General features: G+C 33.9%; 3 protein-coding genes across 3 annotated transcripts; 1 reads left to right on the top strand and 2 right to left on the bottom strand.

The window, feature by feature from the left end:
* The first annotated feature begins 2158 nt into the window (after positions 1-2158).
* Positions 2159-5375, top strand: LOC142641128 (F-box/FBD/LRR-repeat protein At4g26340-like). The gene is made up of 4 exons (XM_075815520.1): positions 2159-2346; positions 3542-4510; positions 4689-4856; positions 4949-5375. The coding sequence occupies exons 2-4, from the start codon at positions 3560-3562 to the stop codon at positions 5231-5233; spliced, it is 1404 nt and encodes a 467-aa protein (XP_075671635.1). The 5' UTR covers positions 2159-2346; positions 3542-3559; the 3' UTR covers positions 5234-5375.
* A 399-nt stretch (positions 5376-5774) lies between these two features.
* On the bottom strand, positions 5775-9423 carry LOC142639461 (uncharacterized). The gene is made up of 4 exons (XM_075813632.1): positions 8895-9423; positions 8569-8773; positions 8228-8472; positions 5775-5821 (listed from the first exon to the last, which is right to left on the bottom strand). The coding sequence occupies exons 1-4, from the start codon at positions 9421-9423 to the stop codon at positions 5775-5777; spliced, it is 1026 nt and encodes a 341-aa protein (XP_075669747.1).
* An 81-nt stretch (positions 9424-9504) lies between these two features.
* LOC142639460 (uncharacterized) lies at positions 9505-10704 on the bottom strand. Its single transcript, XM_075813631.1, has one exon. The coding sequence runs from the start codon at positions 10702-10704 to the stop codon at positions 9505-9507; it is 1200 nt and encodes a 399-aa protein (XP_075669746.1).
* Between the last annotated feature and the right edge of the window lie 2240 nt (positions 10705-12944).

The following is a 12944-nucleotide window of genomic DNA, read 5'->3' as shown; positions in this document are numbered from 1 at the left end:
TATCAGTACAAGAAAAAACCTAAAACTTGTAATTGGGGTTTGGGACGACAAATCCTTGTAATAAAAAAAAAGGATATATCTCATTATTTCCTTGCTATTTACTTTTGCAAAATTTAAAGATTTTTACGTGGGAGGAAGTAGTAGATATTTTTTTTTGAGAATGAGGAAGTAGTATATATATATATATATTTTAGAATACAAAATATTTTTAACACACACGGGGAGAGGGGAGAATGTTTTAAAGAAACTTACAGTGGTGTATATTCAAAAGGGCCTAACTTTTAGATATTGATCCTGCTCTTTCATCACCTAGTTCCAAAATAAAACCTTAGAATAAGATTGGTATGTACAAATAGACTACAAAATTTGTTATAGCCTTAGGTTACAACCTTACTCAATATCTTTTTATTTGAGGTAAATTTACTATTTAGACAAATCCACTATTAAATTATATTTTTTTCTTATATCTTCTATGCTTGTAAAATTTCTAGAAAATTAAATATTAATAACTATATCATCGATAAATTGTTTTATTTGCAAGTTTTTGTAATTTAAAATTATGCATAAAATACAAGTTTATAGATCATATAGTAAATAATATCTAATTGGAATAAAATTTGACATGTGTATGGAGAACGTCAAAATCATACAATTCAATGATTAAATTTTGTAATAATGTTTATTTTTTTTAAAGAAATTTGTAACCTTAAGTTATAACTAATTTTGTAACTAAATTTTGTCCATATTTTTTTTTTGGAGAGAGTTTCAACCTATGGCGTTCGCTTCTGATAATAGCTCTTTATTATCAGACTAAGACATCAATCAGTTTTTGGTATAGGTAGAGATTGAACTTCAGGTCTCTTATACAACCAACAAAGACTTTACTAACAGAGCTAACTAGAACTTACAACTTTGTCCATATTCATATCTCTCTTTTTTATTATAACTATTAAATTATACCTTTCTAAATATAAAAAATATAAAAAACCAAACCAAAGAACATATTTCTAAAAAAGAAAAAAAACCCAATAAATATTGTCAAAGAGTGCAATATATATTTTTTTTATAAATGAATCCTACAAAAGAATGATTCAAAAAAGAAAAAAAAGGAGTACCAAAAAAATAATACAAAAAGGCAAAAATATCATTTTCACTGTCAATTTAATTCATACATTTTGTAGGGTCACAATTTAAGCCCAAACCCAATAGAAAAAAGGGAATCGGCCCAAAAGCCCAATACAATGAAAGTTGTAGAGAGTGAGTTTGAAATCGAGATTCTAGGGATATTGGATAACTAAAATGATGGGCTCCGCTCAAACACTACACACAAGGAAAAATTTATAAGATAGAATTCATTCTCGGACATAAGCCGAGGATGAATTTGGTTATTTCCCTCGATCTCTTCCAAAGATAGATTAAAATTATAGATTTTGATGTCTACAGTGTCTATTTTTCTCCCCCTATCATCCTGAAGGTCCTTTCTTTCTTTTATATCATCCCTCTACTTCTCTTCATCCTCCACGTAGGGGTTCAATTGCTTTTTTAGATACTTGTCTTGTCCACCTCCCCTGAAATCTTTGGAAGTAGGTATCAGGCTAAACTTTGATACTCAAGTATCACTTCTCCATTATGCGGCCAGAGAAGCAGTTGCAGAGCATTCAATGCGGGGGCGGTGGTAACAGTTTTATCTCACCGTCATTCTCCTTATCTTTCACTTTTACCATGATTACCCTTACCTATAGGGTCTTCTAGAATATTGCCTGTGGATGTTAACCAGTCATTTTTCTACCTCGACTTTACAAAACCGAGGACATAATCTTCCTCGGACTATCCTCTGGGATATACTTGCTTATGTATTACCTATTAACATTGTTTTGTGAATTGACATTCTTACATCCTCAGACCATTCAGTGTATTCGGATTGGGCCTTTAGCCCTACAAATACTCTTGGGCCAACCCCACACACAGGGCCCATTGACCCTACACTTTTTTTTTGTTTTGATAGGATTAATTCATACATTTTGATAGCAGTTCATTTGATCTATCTTATTTTCATCAACTTTCCTTAGTAACCAGATGGTATTAGATCAAATTTACAATAACCCTAAAATGGTATTTACGGCTAAAAAAAAAAAAAACCCTACACAAAGACACAAACACAACACAAGAAAGGAAATTGAAATCTCACTAGAAACTTTTCAGACTTTCCCAAAACAGATTCCCGCCTTCCATTGAAAATCCAATAATCTCTCTCCCCATTATTATCCCAAAAAGTTCTCTCGTCTTTCGGTTTGGCTCCGCCTCATATCTCCTCTCAAAATTTTTCTGCCAACCAGAGCCAGAGAGGTATTTGTTTTTCTCTTCCTATTCAACCCCCTTTTTTTTATTCTTACTTGTTTCGTCCAAGTCAGTGCTTGATTAGGATTCAGTTTTCTTCTACTCTGGTTGTTTTTGGATTTGGGTTTTCTAATTGGGTATTTGCAGAACCTAAAAAAGAATGAATTTTAGGAAACCCATCAATTGGAAAAGTTCATTGAATTTACTATATAGCCCCATAGCTAGTCCTAAAAGTCTCTTTTACTGGAAATGGATAAATGGGTCTAATAGAAATGTTAGGACGTATGATCATTTTGTATTTTCTTATGCTTGCATTTTGTTGATTTATTAAGCTTGCTATTGCTTGCTCCTGATTCTTTGTGTTGTTTGATATGTCACTAATTTACTTTAATTTCAAATTTTTTTTTTACTAACAACTTTAACTATAAGGTGCCCATTAGAGCATCCGCAGCAGTAGAGTTAAAAATTTAGCTATTTAGCACCACCAAAAGTTACTTTATCTATTTTATCTGCTCACATGCTGCCAGTGGATCTATTTTAACTTTCAACACAATAAAATAATATAAACGTTATAATAAAATAATATATCTACTATAATAAAATAATACATCTCACTAAAAAAAAAATACCACAAACCGATCCACCACCACTGATACAAGTACAACTTGACAATACGAGCAATTTTTTAATAATTACAATATGACATAGCTTGTAGGACACCAATATAACACGGGTATGACACTTCAAATGAAGTGTCTGTGCTTCCTAGGTCCTACATAGATCCTAAAGTTGCAAATGGTTTTCTTATGCAATTGTTGAAGATGTGACTAATGCTGTGGAGAAGAAAAGAGTAACAAAGTATGAGACTAATTCATAGTGGCTGATTTGAGAGGGTCGTACTTTGAATTTTGTTTGTATGGGATCTAAAATTGGCTAGTTATTTCTGGGTTTTTAAGTGCATCTTGCCATTCTACATACAGATATGGAATTAAAAATGCAACTAGTGCTGTGTGTAAGGAAGCATTTTATACATCTGTACAAGAAAAAACTAAAATTTGTAATTGGGGTTTGTTATTGTTATTTATTTATTTTTTATAGGTGGATCTGTTATTAGTGTCTGGGGCATAGATCCTTGTAAAGGTTCTTTCCTTACTTTTTATTTTTTCTGTAATCATGATTACAAATTTTAAATGTTTTCATGTAGGAGAAAGTAGTAGTAGACATGGATTCTGCTCTTCCATCTCCTAGTTCCAAAATTCAGAAGCTTGTGAAAGGAGAGGACAAAGGTGTAGACAAAGATATAATCAGCAAATTACCTGACAGCATTCTTCTTTACATTCTCTCATTTCTCCTGACCAAGGATGCAGTACGAACATCTATCTTATCAACAAAATGGCGTTACTTGTGGACCGGTATGTCAAACTTTGATTTTAATGACGATTTGTCTTACAAGAAGGCGAAAGAAAAAATTATAGAGCTGGGGACGTGTTTGCTTGAATTGGTGGATAGAGTACTCCTTAATGATTCTGCACATATAAAAAAATTGCGGCTATCATTTGACATGCCTGTCAGACCGTTCCGTCCTTATTTGTGGGTAAAATTTGCAGTAATGCGTAATGTTCAGGAGCTTGATCTTTCTCTTCCTGTAAACACAACCTTTTTTTTGCACCCTAGCCTTTTCACTTCTAAATCACTGACTAAATTGCAGTTATACATGGACTGCGTCTTAAAGGTTCCAAGTTCCATTTGCCTCTCAGCCCTCAAGATGTTACATCTTTCAGTTGAATTTTTGGATGACCAGTCCTGCCAACAACTTTTTTCTGGCTGTCCAGTCCTCCAAGAGTTGGTCTTATACAATTGTGTATATAAGAATCTCAAGAGAATCACCATTTCTATTCCAACTTTAAGGAGGTTGACCATCTATGAATTGACTTTAGGTCCAGATGATTTTCTTGATTGTGAGATCAAGATTTATGCGACAGACCTTATATCTCTAAGCTGCGAAACTTACTTAACAGTTGACCTTTCGTTTTGTAACCTATCTTCATTGGTTGATGCATTTGTTGATGTCACAAACTATAATGATACGCTACAAGCTGCTCACCGTGCACTCAAACTACTTGCTGGAATCCAGGGTGTCAAGTCTCTTAGAATATCAAATGAAACGCTCGGTGTATGTTACCTTACTTATTATGCAATTAACAAATTGAATTATTTTTGTTTCTTTTTAAACCAATGTTTACTCTGCACGCTTGCATGCACATAGATGTGCACACTGTGGATTCTTCCATGTTACCACTAATGCTTTATTTTTACCTTTTTTTGTTTGGGGGCGGGGGGTTGGTTTCCAGTGTGTCTCCTATGCAGAAAACATTCACGCTCATCTTCCTATGTTCCACAATTTGACACGATTGGAGGTGTATGTGGAACCTTCTGGTGATCCTGGTGAATATACTGATGAAACACTGATGGACATTCTTCAAAAAACACCTAGTCTAGAGTCTCTAGACATACCTGAGGTAGATTTTTAAATGTCAAGAATTTCAAGTCTTAACACAAATAAATTAATAGTGGCCTCCATTTTCATGAATGGTTTTTAATTGTCATTTAGGGACTTAACCCGAGAACTTGCTTAGTTGGGGAAGATTGGATATTGAACTCAGTACCCCATTGTTTGAGATCTTGTCTCAAGGAGTTTAGCATCTCAAATTTTAACGGAAAAGTAGCTGAAATAGAATTGCTAAAATATTTGTCAAAGAATGCAACCATTTTGGAGAGGATGAGGATTTATAGTTCAGAGACTTTTGACGCAGATTTGAAGAAGCAAGAGGAGATCAACAACCAGCTACAAACACTCCGTGAGGGCTTGGCGAGTTGCATATTTGAGTTCTTGTAAAATTGTAGAGAATTTCCTGGAAACTCAATAGTTCTCAAAACATCCTCGAATTGATTTCTGGACTTCCATAATTTAGTTTACAAGGAGAGTTGTGTTCGTTGGTCTTTCTGATTCCTATCTTCCAAAATTTGATTTCCTAGGTCGCCATGTTTTACTTTTCATTGTGGTATGCGTGTTCTTTTTGTGAGCTTATGCCTAACTGTTCTAATTCTTGGCACTTAAATGAGAGTATTGGACAATTAAGCTGCTCTTTGGTTCTAATGGGTTTATGGTCAGGAAGAAGAGTGTTGGTTTTGAAAAGGTACGGAGATTTCCTAATCTCCAGTTCTTTCAGTACATGAGTAGAATTTTCTTTGGAGACTTGAATACAATGAACTGAACTAGCATATTACATTATTTGCTCGTATGTCAGGAATGAATCAATATTTTAGGTAGTAGGTACACGAATATCTGCGGCATCTACTACCTACGCAGAACAAGGCTCCCTAATATCTCTTATATGGACTTTTATAGAGGTAGACCAGCAGCTATGCACTGCAGATCAAGCAACTCTCAAGCGCCTCCTACCATTTCCATGACCACAGTATGCTAGCAAATAGGGGGAAAATAAGTAGAACATAACATTTGAACTGGTAAAGTGGATTAGTTACCTGAGGTTTATTCTTAAGAAAGCTTCATGAAGCATAGTTATGGTTCAAGTAAGTTACTCTTGAATTAAAAACACTGTCAAGTGTGAGTGTTTGATGAATATGTCTCTCTAACTTGATAATTACAGTATTTTAGGAAATATTTATTTTAAACCCTATAAGATCTTAATGCTACACCTATGGGCTATGGCTATGAGCTTCATAAGGTCAAATGAGGCTCTTGCCATGGAAGGCAAACGGTATTTTATTTATTTATCTAAATTTAAGGGGAAAAAAAACTATAAACCTGTGCATGTTTGAAATTTTAAGATTTATAACTTTTGTGTGTATGATTGTTATAACTTTAAAGAAAGCTCTTTCCTTTTACTATCTCATATTTTCGGGCGTGTAAATTACGATGTCAGAAAAATTGAGAGAAGCTAACAAAGGTGAAAAAGTGGAGAAAGTAGAAGTGTCATAAGAATTATAAAAATCTCCTCCTCTCTTCCCACATAAACATAATAATTGAATTGTGAGTTTTAGTTAGCTCAATTAATGAAGTATTTTGTCGCCAAATATGAAATCTATGGTTCAATACCCACCTACATAAAAAAACTAATCAGTATCCTGACTTGATGTTAAAAATTAATTATCATGGAGCGGATTAAAATACTATCTAATTTATTAAAAAACATAATAATAAAAAATGGGGGTCTTGAAATGGAAAATCAAAATTGATCAACTTGGTTCATAAACTATAACTCATTTTCTCTTTTTTCTCATACCAAATTGCTATGTTTTGAAAATCTTGGACCTAATTTGCATTATCCCAAACTTCATAGATATTAACTATTCTTTACAAAATTAAAAAAAAAAAATCCAACCCAATAAATATCGTACAAAACTATAATATATAGTTTTGATACATACTTTATTTTTGGCAAAATTTGCCAAACAGTACCATTCCAGAAAATTTTTAGGAGGATGGCATGCGTTCAAACTTAATTTGTTAGTTGGACTCTTTTTGGAAGTCGATTTTACCAAACTCGACTTCTGGGCAACTATAGTCCACTTCCACCAAATATATAAGTCTGACGTGGATTAAAAAAAGGAAAAAAGCCACGTGGAAGTCGAGTTCACTAAACTCGACTTCCATTGAAAGTCGAGTGTGTTGAATTCGATTTCAAGCTTGGTAAAAAAAGTACATATACCATATAAAATCGAGTATGGTATACTCGACTTCCAGGCCACTCATTACATCACCTAAGTCAGTTATGCGAGTACGGTAAAAAGAATTTTAAATGGAACTTGAGTCTATCAAACTTGAGTTCCAATTAATTTCACACCAACCTCAACTGTCTTAGATATGATACATTGTCATTTCTAATCCTTAAACTAATTTGATCTCACTTCTCCTAGCTCTCTCCCACGCCCAAATTCTCCCTTTCACACACACATTCATCATTCTACAAATTAAAAAGCTTTTCTTATTCTTCAATTGGTAGGTAAATATTCAAATCTTTTTTAATTTTTTTTTTTTTTGGTTAGACCTAGTTAATATTCAAACCTTCTTCAATTTTTTTTTAATAAATTACTCACTTTTTCATTTGATATATATATATATACACACACACACACACGTACCACTGTTATATTGTTGATGATGTGCTGTTTGTAATGGTAATTTATTATCATTATCATTATTATCATTATCATTATCATTATTATTATTATTATTATTATTATTATTATTATGAGCTGTTATATTATTATTATTATTATTATTGTTGTTGTTGTTGTTTTTTTTTGCATTTGTTATTTGTGCTTTGTAATGGGTTGTTATTTGAAATATGCAATGGGTTTTTCCATTGTTATTAATACCGTTTTGGACCCCGTTTCGGTTTGTCCAGTGGAATGGAATATTTCGGTACCGGCCGATTTCGGCATACCGTTTTAAGGTGTTTCGGGTTTCTAAAAATTAAATTATATATATTCTTGTAAAACATAAAATTGTCAATTCTAATAAATAAATAACTAAATTTCAAATAATACAAATCATTTAGTCTTAACTCTTAAGTCTTAAATATCAATAATAACATCTATTTAACATCACACAACAAGAAAATTTACAAGACAATAACTAAACATCAAATAATACAAAACATTTAGTCTTAACTCTTATGTCTCAAACCTCAATACAACATCAAACAATAGGAAGATTTATAACAAGTCATTACTCATTACATAAACCCATAATAATTAATAACTAATAAGCCAATAAAATTTATAACATAATATTAGTCCTCCTCATCATCATCCATGAGAGAAGGATCAAATTCATCATCAAAAGAACTCCCATAAGAACTACCAACACCCATTGGAAAATTTGTCAAGTCATGTTCATTGTTGTCATCATCATCATCGTTATCAACATCAATAGTTTCAAGTTCAGCATCCTCTTCCACATTCACTATGGCTGCTGGTTCAGTAAGACAATCCCAATTTATGTCATCTGGATTAAGAAGTGCAGGTTCTTCAGCCACCCAATCTCCCATCAAGTCAATGTTATCCAAGCTTATAGGATCTAATGCATACTTATTCTTTTGAATGTTCCTACCAATGAAATTATTAAACATTAGTAACATTTTATAAATTATAATTATTTGAAAGTACATTTCATTTACATATGAGTAACGATGATAAATTTACCTTTGTCGAAGCCTCAAATTATAATGGACAAAGACCAAATCATTTACTCGCTTATGTTCCAATCTATTTCTCTTCTTTGAGTGAACATATTCAAATGTGCTCCAATTTCTCTCACAACCAGTTGCACTACAACATTGACTAAGCACACGAATGGCAAATGATTGTAAATCAGGAGCTCCAAGGCCAAATTGCTCCCACCATGAAACTACAATAACAAATAAAAATATAAAATAAGCATTGTCCATGTAATCTTACAATAACAAAAATAAAGGATAAATAGACATATTGAAAGCAAATAGAAATACTATTAAATTATTAATGTTTACCTGGATTTAGTCTCTCTCGTTGGCGGATTGCTAGTGATGTGCCAAAGTCACCAATTGACTTTTTGTACTCATCAAGTTGTGAACTTATTTTGTCTTGAATGTCAGGATCGGGAACCAACCTCATTAGAGTGCTTAGCAACCCTCTTTGAACTTCATTTTTCCTTTTAAATGAAGGCCTAAAGTAAATTGCAGGGTTAAGAAAGCAACCTGCTGCATGCAAAGGACTATGAAGTTGTTTGTCCCATCTAGCATCAATAACTCTAATATAATGTCCATACAAAGAAACTTTGTTCTTTAACCTTCTTTTTATTTCCTCTTTTGCTTTGTCCATTGCTTCATACAAGTACCCCATAGCAGGTTTCTCATCCCCATCAACAAGACGAAGTACTCTAACTAAAGGCTCACTAACTTTCACTATGTGCGTGCATTGAGACCAAAATGAATAATCTTCTAAAACAATTTTACTAATCTCCTTCCCAACGGTGGTCTTAGCATGGGGGCATGAAAGCCATTTATCACTAGTGAACATTTGTCTAAGCTCTTTTTTGAACCTTAGCATGCTTTGTAGACTTAAGAAGTTAGTGGCAAACCTTGTAATTGCAGGACGACATTACTCTCTTCCATTTGTAAAATCTTGCCTCATCAAGTCTAAAACAACTCCATGGTTGTAAATGAACTTTGTTATCTTTTTTGCCTTCTTAATTGCTTCATCAACAAGAGGGAACCACTTAGGATTAGCAAGATTCTCCAACATCAAGTCTATGCAATGAGCTGCACAAGGAGACCAAAATAAAGTACCATACTTCTGCTGCAATTTTTTTCCAGCTTTTTTATAGGCAGAAGCATTATCTGTAATCAATTGCACAATATATTCCACGCCAATTTCTTGAACAACAGAATCAAATATATTGAACAACGTTTCAGCATCCTTTGTAAGGCCTGAAGTGTCAATAGATTTCAAGAACATGGCACCCCTTGGACTATACACCAAAAAATTCATTATTGGTTGCTGTTTTTGATTTGTCCACCCATCAGACATCACTGAACATCCATATACTTTCCAATCATTTTTTATATCTAACAAAAAGTCATTAACTTCATGCACAGCATTTCTCAAAAGGGGTCCACTCAACTCATAAAAAGAAGGCCCCTTAAATCCCGGCCCAATAGAAGCAATGGAATCTATCATAGGTTGATAATAGGGTGATTGAGATGCATAGAAGGGTACATTAGAATGATACCACCATCTTGCCACATTCATTTTTGCTTTATCAATCATTGCTTTTGTAGCCAAAGCACTTCTTATAGAGGGTTGAGCACCAGGGGTTGTTCTAGGAGCAAAATAACTCTTAATTTTCTTCTTTACTCTTATTTGACCCATATCAATGTCAACATCCTTTCCCCTAGATTTTCGTTTACCTAATGTTTGAGGGGGACTCTTTTCAACAACCCTAACCTCCTCCTCCTCATCAACATCAAATGGATCACCATATGGGTTCCCAATTTCTGACTGAATCCTCTTTTTAGTTTCTTTAGATTTTTTTAATTCTTCAATCATTTGTTTCATTTGAAACCTAATATCAGATGAAACAACTTTACATGATTCAACTTGACCCCTAATCCCAGCAAGATGATACTTAAGTCTAGTAATACCACCCCCTTTGATCAACTTATTACAATGCAAACATATAGTGTTATTTTTTGCGTTAGGCACTGCACGGGCATGAGCCCATGTGGGATCCTCTGATCTTGCAGGGGCAGAGGCCACAGAGGCAGAAGAAGTAGCAGCTGAACTATGATGATCAACCATAGTTTACTGTTCAATGAAATGTAATCAAATTCAATCAAATGCAGTGGCTAAAATTTAATTTAATTTAATTTGCATGAAGTGAATGAGCAAACAAATTACATATCTTAAATGAACAAATCACATATCTTAACTTAAGTACACTTAATCGCATATCCAAGAGAAAAAAAAAAAAAAAGAAGTTCATGACAATCCGAGAGAAAAAAAAAAAAAAAACCACAACAAATGAACAAATGACTTCAAAAATTTATAAATCCAATATTTCTAAAATAACACTTATTATGACACACACCCTTCAGAATCGTGTTTCACTGCAACACCAGCAACACAAATCAGAGAAACAAGGATCAACCGATCAACAAAGCCCCTCATTTTGCTATCTCCAATTTCTCCTTCAGAATATGAACATTAAAGTTCTCATTTCTTACAAAAATTGGCAATTTAAGTCAAGATTCTATTCCCTATCTCTATTTCATTTTCCTCTTTATGTGTGTGTGTGTGTGAGTGCATCAAAACATGTAAAAGTTTCAGATATTCTCCACACTTCTATGAGTTCTATCAAATGCAAAACAATTCGAGAGAGTGAGGGTAGAGAAAGAATACCTGGCTGAAGCTGAACCGTTGAGCTTCAATCCGAGAGAGTGAGAGAAAGAGGGAGTCACGAGAGAGTGAGATTGATGAGGCGATGAGCAGTGAGCACAGCGGCGGCAGTGAGCACAGCGGCGGCAGTGAGTGAGAGAGGGATTTGAGAGTGAAAGAAAACTTAGAAAAGAATGGGAGAGAATGAGAGATAGCCGAATAGAAAAGAATGGGAAAAGATTAGGTTTTTACTTTTTAGACTTCAGTTTAGTCCAAAACGGCGTCGTTTGGACGTTTTTTTTTTTTTTTTTTTTTTTTCCTTCCCATAGGCCAAATAAGGTACCGGCCGAAATTCCCGTTTCGGCCGGAATTGGCCGAAATTTTCCGGAATGGCCGGAATGGACTGAAACCCTCCGAAATTTGGCCCGAGGTGGAACGCTTGGTATGCCGGTACCGGTTTGCATGCCGGAACGAAAAATTCCGGCCGTTCCAGCCAGAACGGAACGGAATCAATAACTTTGGGTTTTTCGTTGTAATGTGTTGTTATGTATAATGCGAATGAATGAGTAACATGTTATTTATTTGCAATGTGTTGTAATGTGTAATGGTTTGTTAGTTGTAAGGTGTAACGAATATTAATTTTTTAAGGTTAGCGACCATCTAACACAGAACTACAACCATTGTCATAGCCAAAACACAAACCAAACATAGCACCCAGTAAACACAATAACAAAAACAAACAACTATGTTTATGAGTTTATGGTTCCAACACAAGAATGCACCAGTTTTCATTTGAAATAAAAGAAAAGGTCTTGTGGTTTTTTAAAATGTGATCAAAAGGACACAACTCGAAATCAAATGAAATAGCACAGTAAAATTGAAACAGCACAGTAAACAAAAACACAAAAACAAATAAAAACTAAACCCAAATCCCCAAATCACTAAACCTAAAAAGCAAATCAAAACCCATTTTAGCCAATAAATAAAGAGAAAGAAATCACATTAGAGAGAGAGAGAACGAACCTGCTGGTTGATGATGGACGGAGAAAACGACGTAGGAAGAGAGAGACATTGGAGAGAGAGAAGACTGAAGGCTCCTTCAAAATCGATTGTACCATACTCAGATTGCTGTTTTTACCCCATGAATTTTTTTTTAACCACAATGGAAGTCGAGTATACTATACTCGACTTTTAATGGAGTCAACTATATTATACTCAATGTTTACTAGTTCTACGTGGCTTTTTCCTCTTTTTTTTAATCCACATCAGAACTATTTTTCGAAATGAAATCGAGTTTGGTAAAATCGACTTCCAAAAAGAGTCCAACTAACAAATTAAGTTTGAACGCATGCCATCCTCCTAAAAAAATTTTGGAATGGTACTGGCAAATTTTGCCCTTTATTTTTGGTCACTCTATTTTGATGTTTTCTTGGCTTTAAACCCTAGTCATTGACAAGAAGTATTTAATAAAAAAGAGAGAGACACTAGACAAGAAAGGAAATTGAAACTTACCAACGAACATCACTTGGAGAGCAGATGTGGATCTCAAAAACTATTCCCTTGAAATAATACCGACTATATGAAAACAATGACAATGGGAGACAATATGCTCTCCCCAAGCTCTCCCTCTCCTGCTCTCTCGCACGAAGAACAAGAGGAATTAG

The sequence above is a fragment of the Castanea sativa genome, chromosome 6, assembly GCF_040712315.1.
Source record: "Castanea sativa cultivar Marrone di Chiusa Pesio chromosome 6, ASM4071231v1".
Lineage (NCBI taxonomy): Eukaryota > Viridiplantae > Streptophyta > Magnoliopsida > Fagales > Fagaceae > Castanea > Castanea sativa.
Note: the sequence above shows the minus strand (reverse complement) of the source record. Positions and strands in the feature narration are given on the sequence as shown.